Below are 19,751 nucleotides of genomic sequence, written 5' to 3'. Positions count from 1 at the left end.
TACTTATAATGTCACTGTTAATTTTTTTTACTGACATAATTTACTAGCAATTTAGGTGGTATCTGTTGACAACTCAGTTTGTATCTCAGGATTTACTTTGAAGTGTCTCAGGATTACCGTTATAAACACTAAATATTAGTAAGCTACAGACTGAAAAAGCTGCAAAAGCACTAGAAAATACTGGGTTTTGAATCTGTTTGACCAAGGTAAAAAATATGTATATTTATAAGGATATCAGATTACAATCATATAGTCTAAGTTGGAAAGTATTTTAATTTTTTTTCCTTCTCATGAAAATGTTCCTTTTTTTGAAAAAAAAAACAGGCATCGCAGCCTCATTTGCTGTCAAACTTTTTAAAGCATGGATGGCAGAAAAAGATGCCAACTCTGTTACCTCCTCTTTGAGAAAAGCCAACATAGACAAGAGGCTGCTTGTAAGTATTGTCTGGTCAAAAGTTGTAAGGTTGATGTTTCCCTCATAGCTTTGGTAGTGCCTTCAGTGAATTACAGGACTAAAACGCCCATGTCTGTGTTGATTGAGGAAGTGTTTCAGAAACTGTCTTAATCTTTGTTGTATAAATCAAAGTTAAAGACTATATAGAGACTATTTCAAATTTGGAATTTTGTTAACTTGGTTTTAGTGTTTTATCAGAATTAACATTTTCTTTTACAACTAACTATAGAAATTTAAGTTTTATTATGATAAAATCTTGTCAATTTAGGCTCTTCTTATTTAAACATTTATGATGTCTTGGGCAGGAACTGGATGGCACCACCTCAAATACGTGTTAAGTAGTATACTAAACAAAATGAGAGTTTAAAATGATTCCTCTGGAAATACTTAAACTGTTTAAGAAAGCAGACAAGTTCATTGTTCAGTTATCATGATTGTTTCATTATGTTTTTATTTTTCCATCATTTGTATTTGTCAAAGAAAATTAAGAAAAGGATTTTTCCCTTCTACATTCTGTCTGCTCCCTATATTTCTCCTAGAAGCAACAACTATACAGATGGTTCAGGCTTCTCCAAGTAGAATTGTTTTTACAATTTTATGACTAAGTCTAAAATTAAAGGACAGCCCTCCAGTCTTCTTTTCATAGTTTCTTCTCTGTTTTTCTCTCCCAGTGTGTTCTAAATACCCAAGGGTGTCAGTCCCATGGAATAATTCTCAAACTGGCTCTTCTGTGAGATAACCTGAATATAAGTTTAAATATGAATATACACATTCAGTCACTTAAAATTCTTGAAGTTTCCCTGATTAACAGTCCTGTTTGTCCCTTTAAAGTATTCAGAGTATGATGAAGAAAAATTAGATAATCTAGATTCTAGTTAATTTCTGCCAATGATAATAACTTTCATCAGCATATATGTTTATTGAATCCCTGCTTTCTGCCAGGCATGATCCTAGAACCTGAGGAGTTCCTAGAGAACAGGATAGAAAAGTTCCCTGCCATCATGGAACCTACTTTCATGTAGAATTTAGGGTGGAAACCTGTAAATAGAAGCAAAAGTCATAAACAAGTAAATAGATTGCTGAGAAGAATGGAAGTTTGTAAGAAGGGGACATACTTCTTTTCCGTGGGTCTGGAGGTTGCTTGGATCAGCTGTGTCTCTGCTGGGCTTCATATGCCTTTTCATTCTGGGGCTCAGGCTGAGGGAGTTGGTACGTCATTGCCATGCTGTCCTCACAGCACAGGAAAGGAACACAGGAGCCTAAACTGAACCCTTCAAGTGCATTAAGTACTCACCGTCTGTTGGCCAAAAGAAGTCACTGTCAAGCCTGGCCGTCAGTCCCCTGGCTGGCAACTCTCCACCCCTACAAGGAGACAGCCAGAATCTCTTGATACTCTTAAGGATGTTGGTAACTTGTTCAACTTGCCACTGACGTCTTAGTTATTTCTTAAAGCATGCTTCCTAAAGAAAGCGGTAGGTAGGACTTGGTTAACTTGGTGAGACCAATATTCAGGAAAAAATTAAGTAAAAATTTATTTCCTTTTTTAAAACAAACACGCAACATTTATGTTTCTCGCTAGGTTTGTATGGCTAGATATATTTTGAGCATGAGAAGCAATAGCGGTGTCTACTAGAAACACTATAAGCTCAGTGAGGCCAGGGTGACTGTGCACTGGTATCATGCCTGCCTGATTACGTTAAATCAACAAATGAGCAAGCAACTAGAGAGTTCCACTTCCAAGGAGGGAATTTTTGTAGTTTCATTAACAGACACCAAAAAATTTTCTTTAACTCTGAGCTAGTACATTTTAGAAATTAGTGTGTTCTATAAGTTTAGTAATTACCCACTTCTATTATATAGAAGAGAAAATTTTTAGCAACTCAGAGTGGAGAAAGGATGAGAGAAACCATTCATTTTCACAGGAAGAGGACACAGTGATGGAGAAATTACTATCTTCATATATTTGTTCAACAAATATTTATTGATTGTATTATGCATCAGACTATTTTTCCTAGCTAGAAATATTAAAAGGAGCCAAAAAACAGACACTAACCCTTATGGGGTTTACATTCTGCAGCGAGGGAGCAGACAAGAAATTAAATAAATAGCAAAATATATAGTATAATAAAAGGGGGAAAAATCAAGTAAGAAAGTGTCAGAGTGTGGGATACAATTTTCAGTGTCAGGGAAGGCCTCTCGGATAGCTGACGTCACAGACGTGATGGTGATGACGAAGTGAGCCCTGTAGGTATGCGGAGGCAGAGTGTTCTAGCCACAGGGAACAGCACATGCGAGGGTCTTGAGTAGGAGCAGCACACGTGTTAGAGACGAGAACAGAACGTATAAGGAAGAAAGTGTAGATCATCCAGAGAGGTAGCAAGGTCCATATCATCTAAGAACTGTGGCTTTTTATTCTGAGCAAAATGGGAAGCTCTGGGAAGATTCTCTGTGGAGTTGTATATAATAGCACTTAATTTTTTTTTTTTCATGAGTAAGCCCTGGGAATCAAACCCAGGTTCCTGCATGGCAGGTGAGAACTCTGCCACTGAGCCACCATGGCCCGCCCTGACTTAAAATTTTAATGGGATCACTGTGGCTATTGCATTGGCAGTAGACTAGGGCCAAGGACAGAAGCAGAGGGACATAATCTAGACGAGAGGTGATGGAGGCCTGCGCCAGGATAGTGTTTCATTTGTTAATGCAAGCCATGTACCAAACCAGAGAAGGGCATGGTATGATTAGACTCAACTCCATCTCAGTTTAACCTGAATAGTAATTTTCAATACATTATGTTTCATCCATAAGGACTTTGGATATAGTTCACAAACCACAAGCAATATGTTTGATGACATATTATTCTGAACATAACTTTAGATCAGACCCTGCAGCTGCAATCTTTATAACAGAATGCTGGTGGCCGGCATGGGGTGATGGAATGACTTCTGACTTTGGAACCACATAGCTCTCTCTGTCCTGCATGTTGCTGGCTTCCTAATTTGGCTCAAGTTACTTAACCTTCTTGAGACCTGGTTAACATCTGGAAAAGTTTCTACTTTACATGGTTGAGAGGAAAGTACCTAGTACATCTTAGTTCATAGAAGAAACTCAATAAAATTTAGTTCCCTGCCCCTCAAACTTGAAAAAGCTAGTACTAATGTGATAGAGAATTGATCGTATAGAAATCACTAACAAGATTTCAGTCTGTTCTGAAACATTTGCTTTAATGCATGTGCATGTTTGATTGCTGCTCCCATCAACTCTGTTCTGACATTTTGAACTCATGGCTCAAAGTAAAATTATGGGATGATCATGTATAAAAAATTAACATTTGAGTTATGACACAGGAGCCCTCTAGTTAAGTCCCTACATGTGGTGGCCATTGCAGATCTTTCTCTTGAGACTTTAATTGGAGCCACATAACCATTGGCCATATAAATTGGAGCCACATAACCATTGGCCATATATATGCAAATCTAACCAGTATTAAAGTTTGGATCTATTTTTAGACTCTGCAGCAGTCTGAAATATGAGAGGTGTGAACATTGCCTTAATTTCTTAGTTGGGTGTTGAACTCACACAGGATTAGAAAATGAGCAAGTGTTACTGAGGCTCTGCCGAGCTATGTAGGGTGAAACAAAAATGAGGTAAAAATACATCAGCAACCATAGAACACTGCTCTTTTTTTTGTCTTCCATCAAAAATTATGTAATAAACTGAGGAGCTGATAAGGTGCATTTAGTTTGAATCACTGCCATGAACTGAATTGAGAATCTTGTCATTAACAGATACTGCAGAATTCTCTTTAACTCCCAGATTAGTATTTTAGAATATAGTGGCATTTTCTCAGAATATGAATAGAGGTCCTGGAGACGATAATAGTCAGTGTGGTTTTTTCTAACATGAACTCAAATCATTTCAATACTACTAAAACTACTTTTTGTCTATTAACTCATAGTTAAGGAAACAGTTTGATTATTTTATTTCCTTTTTTTCTTATCAGTTAAAATAATCCAAATACCAGAATTACTATTTTGGTATTTGTATTTAATGTAGTGAATTTAGTTCTGTATTTTTGCATGCTGTATTTGTTGTATTCATGCATGCTATATTTGATTAAAGTAAAACAAAAAAGAAATACTGATTCAGAAATGAGGATGGGTCTGTATGTGGGACATGCCTCCCGGGGTGTGGATCTTCCTGACAACGTGGGACAGAAATCCTAGAATGAGCTGGGACTCAGCATCAAAGGATTGAGAAAGCCTTCTTGACCAAAAGGGAGAAGAGCGAAATGAGACAAAAGAAAGTGTCAATGGCTGAGAGATTCCAAACAGAGTTGAGAGGTTATCCTGGAGGTTATTCTTATGCATTAAATAGATATCACCTTTTTAGTTAAAGTGTAACAGAGAGGCTGGAGGGAAGTGCCTGAAAATGTAGAGCTGTGTTCCAGTAGCCATGTTTCTTGAAGATGATTGTATAATGATATAGCTTTCATAATGTGACTGTGTGATTGTGAAAACCTTGTGTCTGATGCGTCTTTTGTCTACCTTATGGACAGATGAGTAAAACATATGGATTAAAAATAAATAAATAATAGGGGAACAAATGTTAAAATAAATTTAGTAAATTGAAATGCTAGTGATCAATGAAAGGGAGGGGTAAGGGATATGGTGTGTATGAATTTTTTTTCTGTTTTCTTTTTATTTCTTTTTCTGAATTGAATCACATGTTCTAAGAAATGATCATGATGATGAATATACAACTATGTGATGATATTGTGAATTACTGATTATTATGTAAAATGCAATGATCATATGGTAAGAATCTGTTTTTTATGTTTAAATAAAATTTTTTAATCAATTAAAACAAAACAATGAGAGCAGTGCCATCATGGCACGATGGCAGAATTCTCACCTGCCATGCTGGAGACCTATGTTCGATTTGTGGAGCCTGCCCATGCCAAAAAACAATTTTGAAGCCAGTCGCTTAGCTTTTTTTTCTCTTTGTAAACTACATAATTTTAGAGGATACTTAGCAAATGCTGAATTGAAAATGAGAAATTTATTCTTTTGGAAATCAGTTCTTGTTCTTTTCTTCCAAATATGAGATATTCTAAGTGCAATTTTAATATGAAAACTTTGTCCTTTATACTTGCTGAATTTTGTATGGTGTGTCTTATAACTGTCTACTTAACAGTTTATTTTTCCTTTTATCTTTTAGGAACTCTTTCCAGTTAATAGACAGAGCGTGGATCATTTTGCTAAGTATTTCACGGATGCAGGTCTGAAGGAGCTTTCTGACTTCCTCCGCGTCCAGCAGTCCCTAGGCACCAGGAAGGAACTGCAGAAAGAGCTCCAGGAGCGCCTTTCTCAGGAATGCCCCATCAAGGAGGTGAGAGACTCCTGGCAAATATTAACATTTGGGTGGGAAGAGCAACCCAAGTTCTGTCTCCCTTAAGGAGAGCTCCCTGGAGTCTATTGTCTGCTGTGCTTGACCCAGCATTTACATTCGCTCCACTTCTGAGTGTGATTCAGAACCTTCTATTTTATTGCATTCTACAGTGTTCCCGAAATTCATGTCTATTTACACTCAAATGATTTATTTTATCAGGCTATTACGATTATCAAATTTTTCACATCTCACATCAGGTTAACTGTCCATTTTCAGTGTACCCTCATTGCATGACGTTTTTCTACTTTGTTGCAGATTATTTGACATGGTTAAGCATTTCATTAACATTCACAATTGACAGTATTTTGTGAATTCTGGAAATGCTTATGTAGGGCTTTTTCCTGCATTTTAGTAAAAAATTTACATGACAGTCTAAAAATTAAAATGAAGAATCCTTTCCTTTTCCTTTTGCCTGTCGCTCCGAGTCCCTGATCCTCACCGCTCTCCCTTCTGGGCTCTCAGCTCTGCGAGGTACTTTGAGCAGTCGGACCTGGAGAACTCTGGACTAATGCTGTCCGGCAGATGGAGAGGTCGGAGGAACAGACATTCTTTAGTCTCATGGCAAAAAGCAGCAAAACATGTTAATACTTTTCAATGCAGAGCTGTCGCCTGTTTTTCAACTTTCTCCTAGCCAGCATGAGAACTTCTGCTCTTGAAGCTATTTGGCTCACTGCTGACACTGCTGCTACCCAGGATAGAAATCAAGAAAGCAATATGTTTTTCATCAAAAAATAAAGGGGAAAAAAAAACAGAAAAAAGAAAGAAAGCTATACTAATTATGAAGTGATATACCTAGATACATTATATATTTTTTATCACTTCTAAGTACCTAATTTCTCTGTGTGGTCTTGTTTCAAAGGGGAAAAACTTCCCAAACATATGTGGTATAAAATACTTGATTAGTTGGCAAACCTGTATTCCATACTAGCAGATTTGGGGATAAATTTACTTTTTTAAACGTAATTTTAAGGGGAAAATCTGCTGAGTTAAATTTTTTAAATGCTTGTATACTTTACTACCTATTTATAAATTAACTTCTCACTGTGATGAATTTGGAAGGTCATCAGAAGCGACCACCAAAGCATGGGTTATAGAGAATGTACTTGGACAAATCCAATGTATCCATCAGGATGTTCTGAGTTGTGGGAAGGAGATAAAAAAAAAAATCACAGTTCTATTGCCTTCTTCAAACCTCAAGAATGTCACACTGATTCCAGCCTCTCTACTCTGCTGGACCCAAAGACGTTCCTGCATGTAAAAGTATAACTGCAAGGAAACAAGAATTCTCTCTTATTCCACATTATCCAGCAGCTCCTGGCTGGAACTAAGCCTCTTCATTTTTAGACTAAAATATATCTGCTCTGAGAACAACATCATTGTTTTCCTTCCCTCTTACAATCTGAGAATACATCCAGGAATGGAAGAACCGAACGGATACTTATCTGCCCCAAACCTTTTACTGAGTGGGGAACCCTCCATGTGCCTGTCACTCTCTGACCCTTTTCTCCACGCATTTTAGATGGTGCTCTATGTCAAAGAAGAAATGAAGAGGAATGACCTTCCGGAAACAGCAGTGATTGGACTTCTGTGGACCTGTATCATGAATGCTGTTGAATGGAACAAAAAGGAGGAACTTGTCGCAGAGCAAGCCCTTAAGCACCTGAAGGTAAAAGGGCATAATAAGGACTGGTCTCTGCCATCAGGCCAACCTAGCTCTTAACAGTATGACAGATGGATCCTTACTGCAATCCTCAGACCCAGAGCAAATCTAGATTCCTAATTTTTTCATTTCAAATTTGCGGCTGCCCAAAATGTTCAGATGTAAGAGCTTATGAAATATCTAGTTTTAAATTCTTATTGAAGATGTTTTTCAGAAAATCCACAGAATAGTCACACACGGTCTTAAAAGTGATAAGGAAGCATGGTGTAGCGATCAGCTTTCTTTCTGTTGTTCTATATGACAGAAAATCGTAGTGAACATTTTTTTTTTCAAGCAAACTGCAAATCTTCCTATTACAATTTGAAATACATCTGAGTGGTGGGAGAAAATCAGCTGATCATGTAAATTATATATTATTGAGCACAGAAGTAGGTTTTTGCTTTTATTAATTGCTTCTGCCTATAAAACTGTATTAAGAGAAGTGGAAAACTCAGATGCTACCTTCAGAATTTATACTGGAATTGGGCAGTGAAGGCAGGTAGAATATGAATTAAAGATAAACAACATGGCCCAAACTCTCTGTTTACGAGATTGGAGCAGTGAGTGATCTGTGCAGGTTCCGTTGAGGGAAGGCTTCGCGGAGGAGATGGTTGTTGAACTGAGCAGGTCTTCGAGGAAAACATTGGTTAAGACGTCAGAGACTAGAAGCCAAGGGCGTTTGGGGCAAAGGGAACTGTATGAACGCAGCCATAAGGATGACCTGGTGGGGGCATCAGGGGTGTCTGGGGAACTTGCTTCCCACTCATTTCTAACAAAGTCACACTCCTGTGCTGAAGGTGTCACCACAGCCCAAAGAGCCTCATCTTCACCTCATTTTCACAGTATTCATTAGGCAGACATACTAGTTACTGCAGCAATCATCTCTGTGTAGCTAGAATCTCATATTTGGCTCTTCTTTTACTTGGTACAGTGAGAATAAGTTGATAAAATGCTGGGATAATTCTTTTTGATTGGATAAACTATTAGGCTAAGAAGATGATTCTAGAAGTGAATGTTTTATAGGCAAACCTCCAGATTTATGATTCCAGTGATGGCAACTCTGTACCTCCCTCACAGGTAACGGCTTTTACCCCTTTTTCTGTTCTAGCAATACGCTCCCTTGCTGGCTGTGTTCAGCTCTCAAGGTCAGTCCGAGCTGATCCTCCTGCAGAAGGTTCAGGAGTACTGTTACGACAACATTCATTTCATGAAAGCCTTTCAGAAGATTGTGGTTCTGTTTTATAAAGGTACCCATCCACGCATTTCCACCATTATGTTTTCGTCTCTTATTGGAGCACTTGTTGTGCCAGAGCAGAGGGTGACACAGAGGATATAGGGCCCTACTTACGGTGGGAGGGCGGGGGGAGCAGGGCGGTTACACAGATGCTAAGAATTGCAGATTTTGGTGAGGCAGACATGAATAAGGAGAGAGGGTGCAAAGGCTGTATAGACACGCTCCCGGGCACCTGCTGATGAGAGCTCTGGGCACTTCTCATTGGTGGGAGTTGCCAGAAGACTGGGTGTTCTTTGGGGAGTATAATGAAAGAAGGTAATTACTTAAAATGACTGAGCCTCTTTTTGAATTGTGTGACTTATGTCCTACAATGATGATTATCAAAATACTATATATAGAGAGAGAGTTCTCAGAGCCTTCCTGGTGCCAAAAATTTGATTTGAAAATGACTGAAATAATTAATCTTCTTCCTTTGTAGTTATTTTGCACATCTATTCTATTTCTCAAGGAAATGGCTATTTTTAAGTTTTTACATTTACTGTGTTTATAAGGAATAAGTTGCCATGACGACCTCTCTCATTAATAGATGAATGCTATTAGGATTTTGACTGATCTCAGTCTCTTACCTACAGCAAATTAAAATATCCTGAACTGTTTTTTGGTGGGGAGTGGGGTCTGGGTTTATGTGGTTTTATAAGGGAGAAAGGAAACAATTTACAAATGATAAATTTTCAACATGCTATTAGAGGTTATTGCACAGATGGCATAATGTCAGACTAGCTAAAGTATGAATTAATACATGTCATATTTTTGTATGATGAAAAATACCAAATGTTCCCCTTTTTATTTTTATTTAAATTTTATTTTTATTTAAATTAAATTTTTATTTAATTTATTTATTAATAAATTTATTTATTTAATTTGTCTGTTTTGAATGATAATTTGAACATTGGGAATATAAAAATGTTATACCAACAAGAGAATGTGATGACTGCCAAGTCTGTTTGAAGTTCCGTAATTGGTGTTTCAGTAACTGGTGTTTTCTCTCCGATTCCTGAGGGATTCTAGTTCCATAGGTCCAGGATAGTGCCCAAGAATTTTCATTTCTCAGTAAATAGAAAGGGCCAGCTCATTATGGGGTGGACAAAACATAGAATCTGGTTGCGTGGATGCTTCAGTGGTAGAATGCTTGCCTGCCGTGTGGGAGACTCGGGTTCGATTCTGTGCCCATGCAGCCCATCCCCCCTAAAAAAACAATCAAATGAAACATAAAACAATAAAATAAAGCATAGCACTGTACAAGATTTCCGAGTCCCATTAGTGACCTATACCCTACCTTGTGAGAATTATATTTTCATCATACTAAAAAGCATTTACTAATTTCCCTTTACATTATTTTTTTGTTGTTTTAAAACAATAGTAGTAGTTCACATATATTGGGTATGCATGTTCAAAATATTTTACTAATAGGGATATGTGATCAAAGTAATTTGGAAATTACTGAGCTAAATCACAAACTTTTAACCTAGAAACTCAGAGATTTGGAATGTTTTATTGAAAGAAAATCCACAAAATTATATAAAAGGAACTTTTACAATCAGTATTTGAGCTAAATAGTGTTCTTTAAAAATCACTGTGAAGGTATCAGTTGCTGAGAGAGTTCAGATAGAATCGAGAGGCTATTCTGGAGGTGCTCTTATGCAGGCTTCAGCTACATATTATTTACCATGGTTTTCCAAACCCCGAACAAACCCATTCCTGCCTAAAGAACGCCAAGGGCTTTATCTGAGCTTCTACAAAGATTCCATGCACTATGGTTACTTTCCAGAAACCTACAACCTCCAAATAGGTTCCTAGGCCAGATAAGTCCTGAAATGCAGAGGGGCCAGCCTCTCCAGAACATCAGCTAGTTCCATCCCCTTACCCCATATTATCAACAGCCCCCTCCAACATGAAAAGTTAACATGGGCATAGCCCAAATACCGCTAAAGAGTGGGAGAAAGAGCAAAGTGATGGTGGAGTTATACAGAGAAGGTAGGGTTTAACAAACAAGTATGATTGCTAAATCATTATATTGATACCTCTTTTAGTCTCCATCGTCTTGGCACAGCTAGAATGAAAAAATCTAAACTTGTGAAAGTGTAACCCATACCAAACTCTGAAATCTATCTATAACTACTTGTTAAAATATAGTTTGAAATGGATTGCATTTTTTTATAGACGTTATATTTCACAATTTTAGAAATGTTAAAATTGTGTGGTTCAGTCTTGCACAATAAAAGGCCCCCCTTCATCTCACTGCTCCCGTCGGCCACAAACTGCTCCTCACCTCTGGGAAACTCGGGCTTTAATAGCATGTGGAGCCCAAGTTTTCTCATCATTCTGAGGATAGAGGGTAGTATTTGAAACAGAAGAAGCTGAGAATATTCCTAAAGGACTCCTGATTACAACTTTACTGTCCATTCTTGGAACAAATAAATCCAGTTCTCCTTCCTATGCAAAATATAGTATAGTTAATGATAAAAATCAAACAAACAAACAAAATCTTTCTTATAGTTTATAAAACCGATCATGGCCCATTTTTAGTCAATTTGTTGTGTTTAGTTTAATCTAGGAATCTTTTCCAAGAGTTAGTTATTAATTTTTTAAAAACTGAGAAATGAAAACTATTTTTTTTGTTATGAGAAAGCCAGTAAAGTTTTCTAGGAAGACAATATTAAGTCATTTCTCTCTTTTTCGTAAGTCAAAATTGTATTTTAAATTATTAGTAACTTGAGGGCATCAAGGAACATTTGTGCAATTTAGAGTTTAGGTAATCAATAGCAGTTTTTCTTAGAAACCTATAGAAAATCTATCTAATATCTGTTTTTCTCTTTATGTAGTACATGTCCTCTTATAACTTAGATATTAGGCTGTAGAAATATAAATTAATGATTTCCAGTGGGTGGAGGAAGTGTAGAGGTGGGTTATATGTGTGTTGATCCCTTGGCATGTTAGGAAGTCTCTGTTAATATCATTATTGAATCCTTTCAACCTCATTTTTTATTTGCCCTTTTCTCCTAAAAAAAAAAAAAAAAGAAAGAAAGAAAGAAAATCCCCTAAAAGGCCAGTCATCTGAGGATGTTGCTTCATCAAGATATGGCTGACCGTGGCAGGACATATTGAGTGTTCTGAAATGTGGAATTGCTGGTTCATTTGTAAAATTAGAAAATAACCTCATTTTTCTACCAGCAGCATAGCCTTGTACAAGATTTCCAAGTACTAGTAATGACACTGCACTCTACTTTGTGAGATTTATATTATCATCATACTAAAAAGCATTTACTAAGTTAACTGCTATAATATGGGGACTTTGATTCAGGGAAATGAACGTGGTCTCTGTCTTGTGATAAAGTTTTAGATATGGACTTACTTGATATTCAAACGTAATATTAAAAGAAAATGCTTTCTTTTAAGCTACAAGACTTGAAATTGTCTTAAAATATGGCCTTCAGGTATTGACTTTGAAACCTTTGATTTGTAATTGCAGCTGACGTCCTGAGTGAAGAAGCAATATTGAAATGGTACAAAGAAGCACATGTTGCCAAAGGCAAAAGTGTTTTCCTTGACCAGATGAAGAAATTTGTTGAATGGTTACAGAATGCAGAAGAAGGTATAATTTGAGTTAACGATTTTGGTAGTCGTTTAGCAAATAATTTATTACATTTTAAGATATCTGCCTGTTTCACAGATTTTTCTTGCTTTTCTAAAACTAAAATTCTTCTTTTAAAAAATATTTTTATTGAAAAATATCCACATACATACAATCCAACCACATTATACAGTCAGTGGCTCACAATATCATCCCATAGTTGTATATTCTTCACCACGATCATTTTTAGAACATTTGCATTACTCCAGAAAAAGAAAAAGAAAAAAGAACTCATACATCCCATACCCCTTACCCCTCCCTCTCATATTGACCAATTAGTACTTCAGTCTACCCAGTTTTTGTCCTTTATCTGCCCCTATTATTCTTTTATTATCCTTACTGTTTTTTTACTCATCTGTCCATGCCCTGAATAAAAGAAGCATCAGACACAAGGTTTTCACAATCACACAATTGCATTGTAAAAGCTATACAGTTATACAATCTTCTTCAAGAATCAAGGGTTCTGCGAGGGGTAAGGGGTATGGTATGTATAACTTTTTTTCTCTATTATCATTTTATTTCTTTTTCTGTTGTCTTTTTATTTCTTTTTCTAAATCGATGCAAATGTTCTAAGAAATGATGACTATGCAACTATGTAATGATATTAAGAATTACTGATTATATATGTAGAATGGAGTGATATCTTATTGTTTTGTTTGTTGTTAATTTTTTTAATTAATAATAAAAAAAAGAAAGTAGGTGATTTCCAAATATTATTACAAGTCAAGAAAAAAAAAAGAATCAAGGCTTCTGGAACACAGTTCAACAGCTTCTGGTACTTCCCTCTAGCCACTCCAATATACCATAAACTAAAAAGGAATATCTATATAATGCATGAGAATAACCTCCAGGATAACTTTCCAACTGTTTGAAATCTCTCAGCCACTGAGACTATTTTGTCTGATTTCTCTGTTTCCATTTTTGGTCAAAAGGCTTTCTCATTCCCATGATACCATGTTCTGGCTTATCCCCATGAGTCATGTTCCCCATAAGGGAGAAGGCAGTGAGTTCGTCTGCTGAGTTGTATTAGACAGAGGCCACATCTGAGCAACAAAGGAGGTTCTCTGGGGGTGACTCTTGGGCATACTTATCAGTAGGCTTAGCTTCTCCTTTGGTGGAATAAGTTCATAGGGGCGAGCCCAAAGATTGAGGGCTCAGCCTATTGAATTGGTTGTCCCCAGTGCTTGTGAGAATATCAGGGATTTCCCAGATGAAGAAGTTGAATATTTCCTTTTTTCTCCCCAGTTCCCCAAAGGGACTTTGCAAATATTTTTTTATTCTCTGCCCAGATTACTCTGGGATATTTCAGGGCATCACACTAACCTGTGTAAACCAACAAGATCTCACACCCTATTCAACATTCCATATAATTAAGGTTAAAATTATTCCTCTGAAATCAAGGCAATACAAATTTCTACATTATAGAAAATAGAACTCTTAAATTATCCAGTCTAATGGAGGATAAAGAGTAGATGTGAAGGGGGAGAAAACTCATTTGGCTTAATCACACATTGTAGGATTTTATAGATTTCTATAGCATCTTTTAGTAGTTGACTGGTATTTAAAATAGGAAGCAAAGTAGAGGCATAATCACAGATGAGAGTGAGTCCAACTAAGAATTAAAAGTTTAGTTTAGGTAATCCAAAAGAATAAGAAATGTTATATTTTCTAATATATATGTCCATGTTGTATTTTCAGAAAAGTAAAATTCATTAAAAAGCAAAAAGTAGCAAAATTTTTCTATCTGCCTTCATTCTAATGTCTTACCTAATAAGTTGATGCCTAGAGTAAGTGTTTCTAAGGTTGGGGAAAGGGGAGAAGACATTCTTTTTAGTTATTGTTCTAAACTCTTTCATGATCTTATTTAAAGCAGTCTGAGGGGAAAATATCTTACTCTTCACTGTTTCTTCTCTCCTAGAATCTGAATCAGAAGGTGAAGAAAATTAGATGGCTCAACAAAGCACAATGCTAGGTTACACACAACACTTCTGATTGAGAATGCTGAACCACTTGGGAAGAGAAACTTGGCTTCTGTTTTCACAAAGGAAAAAAAATAGAATAGGCTTCCCTTGTGCAAAGGGGGAAATGGTTTTTGCTTTTGTTTTGTTTTTAATGGAGCCCTGAGGCATCAGATATTATACTTGGGACTCTACCTCTCACTCACTATATGCTAACTTAAAGCCATTCAACAGGAGTCAAGTAGGAATCTGAAAATTAAATACTCAGCAGACTCCTTTTTTAGCTGTATTTTTCAGGTACTGTGTGGTGAACGCCCCACTGGTGTCTATTACAGGGCCACTTTGGTAGTTGTGTATCTGCTTGTGTATGTGATTTGACAAACCAATTTTTTAAAATAAATGGCTTTTTAAAAATCTGGGCTTACATTTTTGGAGTTTTTATTTCTTTACTATGCATGACTTTATAACAATTGACATTTCAGTATTATATCCTTTTATCCATCCAAAATGTTAAATAGTCATATTTCTTGTCATCTAAAATCTACTCTGTTCCTTTAATTATCATAGTAAGTAATAGACTGTACAATTATCTTAGTACTGAAATGGGAATTAACTCAATTTTTATGCAATTAGCATGAATACCAAGAAGTTATTATATATGGAACCGACTGATAAACATGCAAATGGAGCATTCCGAACTTCTAGTTTTTCCTTATCTCTATTTCCTCCTAATCCAAAGAAGAGATAAAAGAAATATTCCAGTTCTAACTCCTGAAAAACTTAAGGCACTGGCCTATTGCTTCTTGCTTCCAGGAAGGCACACATTTTTTTTTAGTTAAATTGAAGCAAAAGAAAGCTGTATTAGAAACTTTACTCACCAAGGTAAATAAATGAAAAACTTCCCTTATCATTGTTGGGTCATCATCCTGCATCAAAGGAAGCGTTCTAGTTTCCTATTTGTCTTCAGAAAGAAAAAAATCTTTGTCTGTGACTACCACATCTTTGAGTCTGTAACATGATAGATTGATTCCTCCTATCTTCTAAATACTTAGCCTTAATAAACACTTTTCTTCCACTGGAGTTAGAATACCATTAAGTGCTTTGTCCCATCAGTGGGCAAAAAAATAATAATTTGAATTGATTTGAGAAATCGTGTATATGTGAGAATGTTATTTTTATTACACAGGAAACAATGAGGACAGGATAGCTAGCCAAAAAAGACAAAATCACAGAATAAAGAACTTTACAGTACCTCTTTAGAGAGTAAGTAGCATACCCCTGGATGTTCAGAATTTCCAGGGGATACACAAGCACAGAGAGTTTTAAGAAAACCAATTTTTATATATCTTCAACTTTCATACATAATACTTCCTAAATTTGGCTTTTTTTTTTTCCAGCCTGCTCTTTTCCTACTTTATAAGAGAAAGTATTAATTCATTCATCCCAATATGGTACATTGGCCTTGGATGAAAACCACATGGTGCTAAACAAATGATCAACTTACTCAGTGGAAGAACATATTTGGAAAGCATATATCTGGTAAGGGTACCCAGAATATGTAAAGAAATCTTACGAGTGAAAAATAAGATGACAACCGAAATTTAATGGGTAAAAGACTTGAATAGATATTTCTCCAAAGAGGATATACAAATTTCTAAAAGGCATATGAAAAGATATTCAACATCACCAGCTATTAGGGAAATGCAAATCAAAACCACAATGAGATACCATTTCATACTCACTAGAATAGCTACTATTAAAAAAATAACAAAATTACAACTTGGAGAAAATGTGGAGAAATCTGAACACTCATTGTTGATGGGTATGTGAAATGGTATAGCCACTGCAAGATGGTTTGGCGATTCCTCAGAAAGCTAAGTATAGACTTACCGTATGACCCAGCAACCCCTGTACTACGTACTTACCCCAGAGAATTGAAAGCAGGGACTCAAGCAGATATTTGCACATTGATGTTCCTGGTGGCATTATTCACAATTGCCAAAAGATAGAACCAACCCAAGTATCCAGTAATGAATATATGGATTAACAAAATGTGATATATGCATGCAATGTAATCTCATTCAGCCATAAAAGAATGAAGTCCTGATATTTGGGACAATATGGATGAACCTTGATGTGCTGAGTGAATTAAGTCAGACACAGAAGGGAAAATGTATGATCTCATTGATACGAAAGAATTAGAATAAGCAAACTCATAGAGTTAAAATGCAGAATGTAAGTTACCGGGGGCGGGGTTAGGGGTGGAAAATGGGGAGTTAATGCATAATTTGTACAAAATTTCTATTGGTTGATTTTAAAGTTTTGGAAATGGATGGTATCGATCATGTGGTAGCACAATATTGTGAGTGTAATTAATAGCACCGAGTTACATATGTGAATATGGTTAAAAGGGAAATATAGGTTGTATATGCGTTACTAGAATAAAAATTAAAAGATAAAAACAGAATTGTATAACAGTCAACAATAGACTATAGTTAATAGTACAAGTTATAAAATGTTCTTTCATGAATTACAACAAATATACCACATTAATGCAAGTTATTTAATAATAGAGTGGTATATCAGGAAAAATACACATAAATTATGTATTCTAGTTAATAGTACAATTTTAATATTTTTACATCAATTGTAACAGAAGTACCACACTAATGCAAAGCGTCAACGATAGGGAGATATGTGGGAATGCTGTGTTTTTCACATGATTTTTCTGTAAATCTATAACTCCTCTAATTTAAAAAATGTTTTAAAAAGTCAACAGACTTTAAAATAACAGACTGTTAAAATAAAAAGTCTAAAATTTTTTCATATTGCAAGATACATGCAGGAGTGATAAACACCAACTGCATGATTATGGAATCTCCGGGTAAAGATTAAAGGAAGCAGGGTCAATAGGGCTTCAACAGATTGTGAAGAAAATACTTGCAAAAAATAACAAAGGATTAACAACAAAAAATTTGAAATGCTTTTATTAGTCAATAAAAAAGAAAAACAATTAAAATATGCAAAAGAATTTGAAGAGTCAATGTAAATGGGCAATTTTGCAAAGATGTTCAAACTTACTAGTAATCAGGAAAGGCAAATTAAAGCAGGCTAAAATGTTTTAGTCATTGGGTTGGAAAAATTATTAAAATCAATAATGTTAGTGATATGAAAAAGGAGGTTCTTTAATTCATAGGCCTTTGAAGTTAAAATTTGGCAATAATTCTCAATATTTAAGAGTCATATCCATTGACCTAGCACTTCCATTTCTAGAAATTGTTCCACACCTGTGCCCAAGGACATGTGCAATGATCACACTGTTAGTGACAGAACTGTAAATCTAAAATGCTTAAGAGAAGGGGATAAGTTAAATTATGATCAATCCATTTCAGGGAACTGTTAAAAAGAACAAGGTAGACTCAAAAAGATAAATGTGAGTTAAAGAATATTTTTTCCTTTAAAAAAACTATGGATACATACACTTTTATAAACTTAAGAAAGGAATGATATTCTCTAGTGTGTGTTGTAAATAGTTATTTCTGCATAACTTTGGGCAAGAATGAGGAGGAAAGGGGAAAGGATATTCTCTTTTTACTCTTTATACTTATTTTAATTCACTTTAAAAGAGGATGCATTATAATTTAAAAATGAATAAGTATTCATTTTGGAAACCATATCCTACCACAGAGATGAGCACTTGTATCATTTTTAGATCTTTACAAATACTGTTTTGCTTAATTCTTTAAAAACAGGAGTCCATTCTGTACCAGTTTTATATCCCACCCCTTATTTGTTAATAGTGTTTCTTAATATTTTCCCATGTCAATAACTAGTCTCAAAAACATGGTTCTTTAACTGATATAATAATTCTTGGTATGGATGAAATATATTTAATTATGTTTGTATGATGTATTTTTTTAACATTTTGCTTTATAAAATATTCATGGAAAAATATTCTTTTACATTAATATTTACATTCATCTATGATTATTTAGAAAGATATAGGACAGGATTGGAGATTGGGTCAAAGAATTTTAACCTTTTTAACACATTTGATCTCATTTTCTGAATTTGCATTTATACATTTGAATCCATTTTGGTCCCATTTTGGACGTGATTTAGGCAGTATCATTTCATTTAGAGAAATATATATGTCTGTTAACCTCTGAAAATGTGAAAATTTGGAATTTTAGATTTCAGCAGTTCCAATTTATAAAATTGCAGGGAAGGAAAATTGTGAGGGGAGGAAAGTCTTTGATTTTCATGGCAACAAACAAGCAGTCAGGACACACATCAGGTCCTCACGTGTCTATGGAATCATTTGGTTTGTAGCAATGCAGTACCCAATTGTCAAAACACTTCCCCAGTCTTTGACTTCACCTTTTTCTAGTTAATGGCAACTATTTCCTTGGTGCTCTCTGCACTTTTGAAAAATGGTAGGCTTCAAGGTCCCTTCTAGAAGATGACATACACTGCCATGACATACAGAAAAGCCCTGCGATGAGATCACAGCCTGACTGCTGCATTGTGAGAATTTGGGTTAATGTACTAAGCAGAAACACGTCATTATTGAAAATGCCATTCTGTGAAACAGAGCCAATAAAATTTATAAAATAATCCCGACACCATTCCTTATTATTTGTTTCCAAACTAAGCAAAAGCCTAACCTACCTCTGTCATAATGTAAGGTGAGTGTTGCCCGCACAGTGCTGACCAGCTATGAGCCCCTCAGCCTGCGTCCTAGGGTAGCTCTAAAAAAGGCAAAATATCACTGGGCTAGGTCACATCAGGATCACCTGTTAATTAAAGATCTCTGGCAGTAGCCACATTTCTGACTCAATAAGTTTGGGTTAAGGACCAAGAATTTGCATTCCTAACAAGTTCCCAGGTGCTGCTGCTGCACATCAAGGAACTACACATTGAGAACCACTGGGCTAGAAGGTTACTAAGGTCCCTTCATAACTAACAGCCTCTGAATCAATTGAGGGCCGAAACATTACCTGGGAATTACCTGGAAATGCAAATTATCAGGCCCTACCACTAATCTACGGATTGCTGGTTGGGGCCAGCAGTCTGTGTCTAACTAGCCCTGCAGGTGATTCTGATGGCAGGCTGTGCTTTGAGAACCACTGACCTAAAGTAAACTATGTGTCAGGTCATTTTGGACACATCCTTAAAGAGATTTAAGAGGAAGTGGACAATTAGAGCAGAAGCAGGACCAGGCTTGGCACAAGGAATGGACTGGTGAGATAAAAGATTTCCCTCAT

General features: G+C 35.9%; 1 protein-coding gene across 5 annotated transcripts in view; it reads left to right on the top strand.

Moving 5' to 3' along the window:
* Window positions 1-14,898, top strand: part of BZW2 (basic leucine zipper and W2 domains 2) — a 59,679-nt gene extending 44,781 nt beyond the window's left edge. For all 5 annotated transcript variants that reach the window (XM_077122369.1, XM_077122378.1, XM_077122380.1 and 2 more), the window contains 6 exons: window positions 325-434; window positions 5,672-5,842; window positions 7,422-7,568; window positions 8,710-8,848; window positions 12,365-12,487; window positions 14,445-14,898. In XM_077122369.1, the coding sequence (XP_076978484.1) occupies window positions 325-434; window positions 5,672-5,842; window positions 7,422-7,568; window positions 8,710-8,848; window positions 12,365-12,487; window positions 14,445-14,473 (719 nt within the window). In that variant the 3' untranslated portion in view covers window positions 14,474-14,898. The remainder of the gene's footprint in view (window positions 1-324; window positions 435-5,671; window positions 5,843-7,421; window positions 7,569-8,709; window positions 8,849-12,364; window positions 12,488-14,444) is intronic.
* The last annotated feature ends 4,853 nt before the right edge of the window (window positions 14,899-19,751 follow it).

Source organism: Tamandua tetradactyla, chromosome 1, assembly GCF_023851605.1.
Source record: "Tamandua tetradactyla isolate mTamTet1 chromosome 1, mTamTet1.pri, whole genome shotgun sequence".
NCBI classification, from domain to species: Eukaryota; Metazoa; Chordata; class Mammalia; order Pilosa; family Myrmecophagidae; genus Tamandua; species Tamandua tetradactyla.
This window is presented reverse-complemented; position numbering and strand designations above follow the sequence as displayed.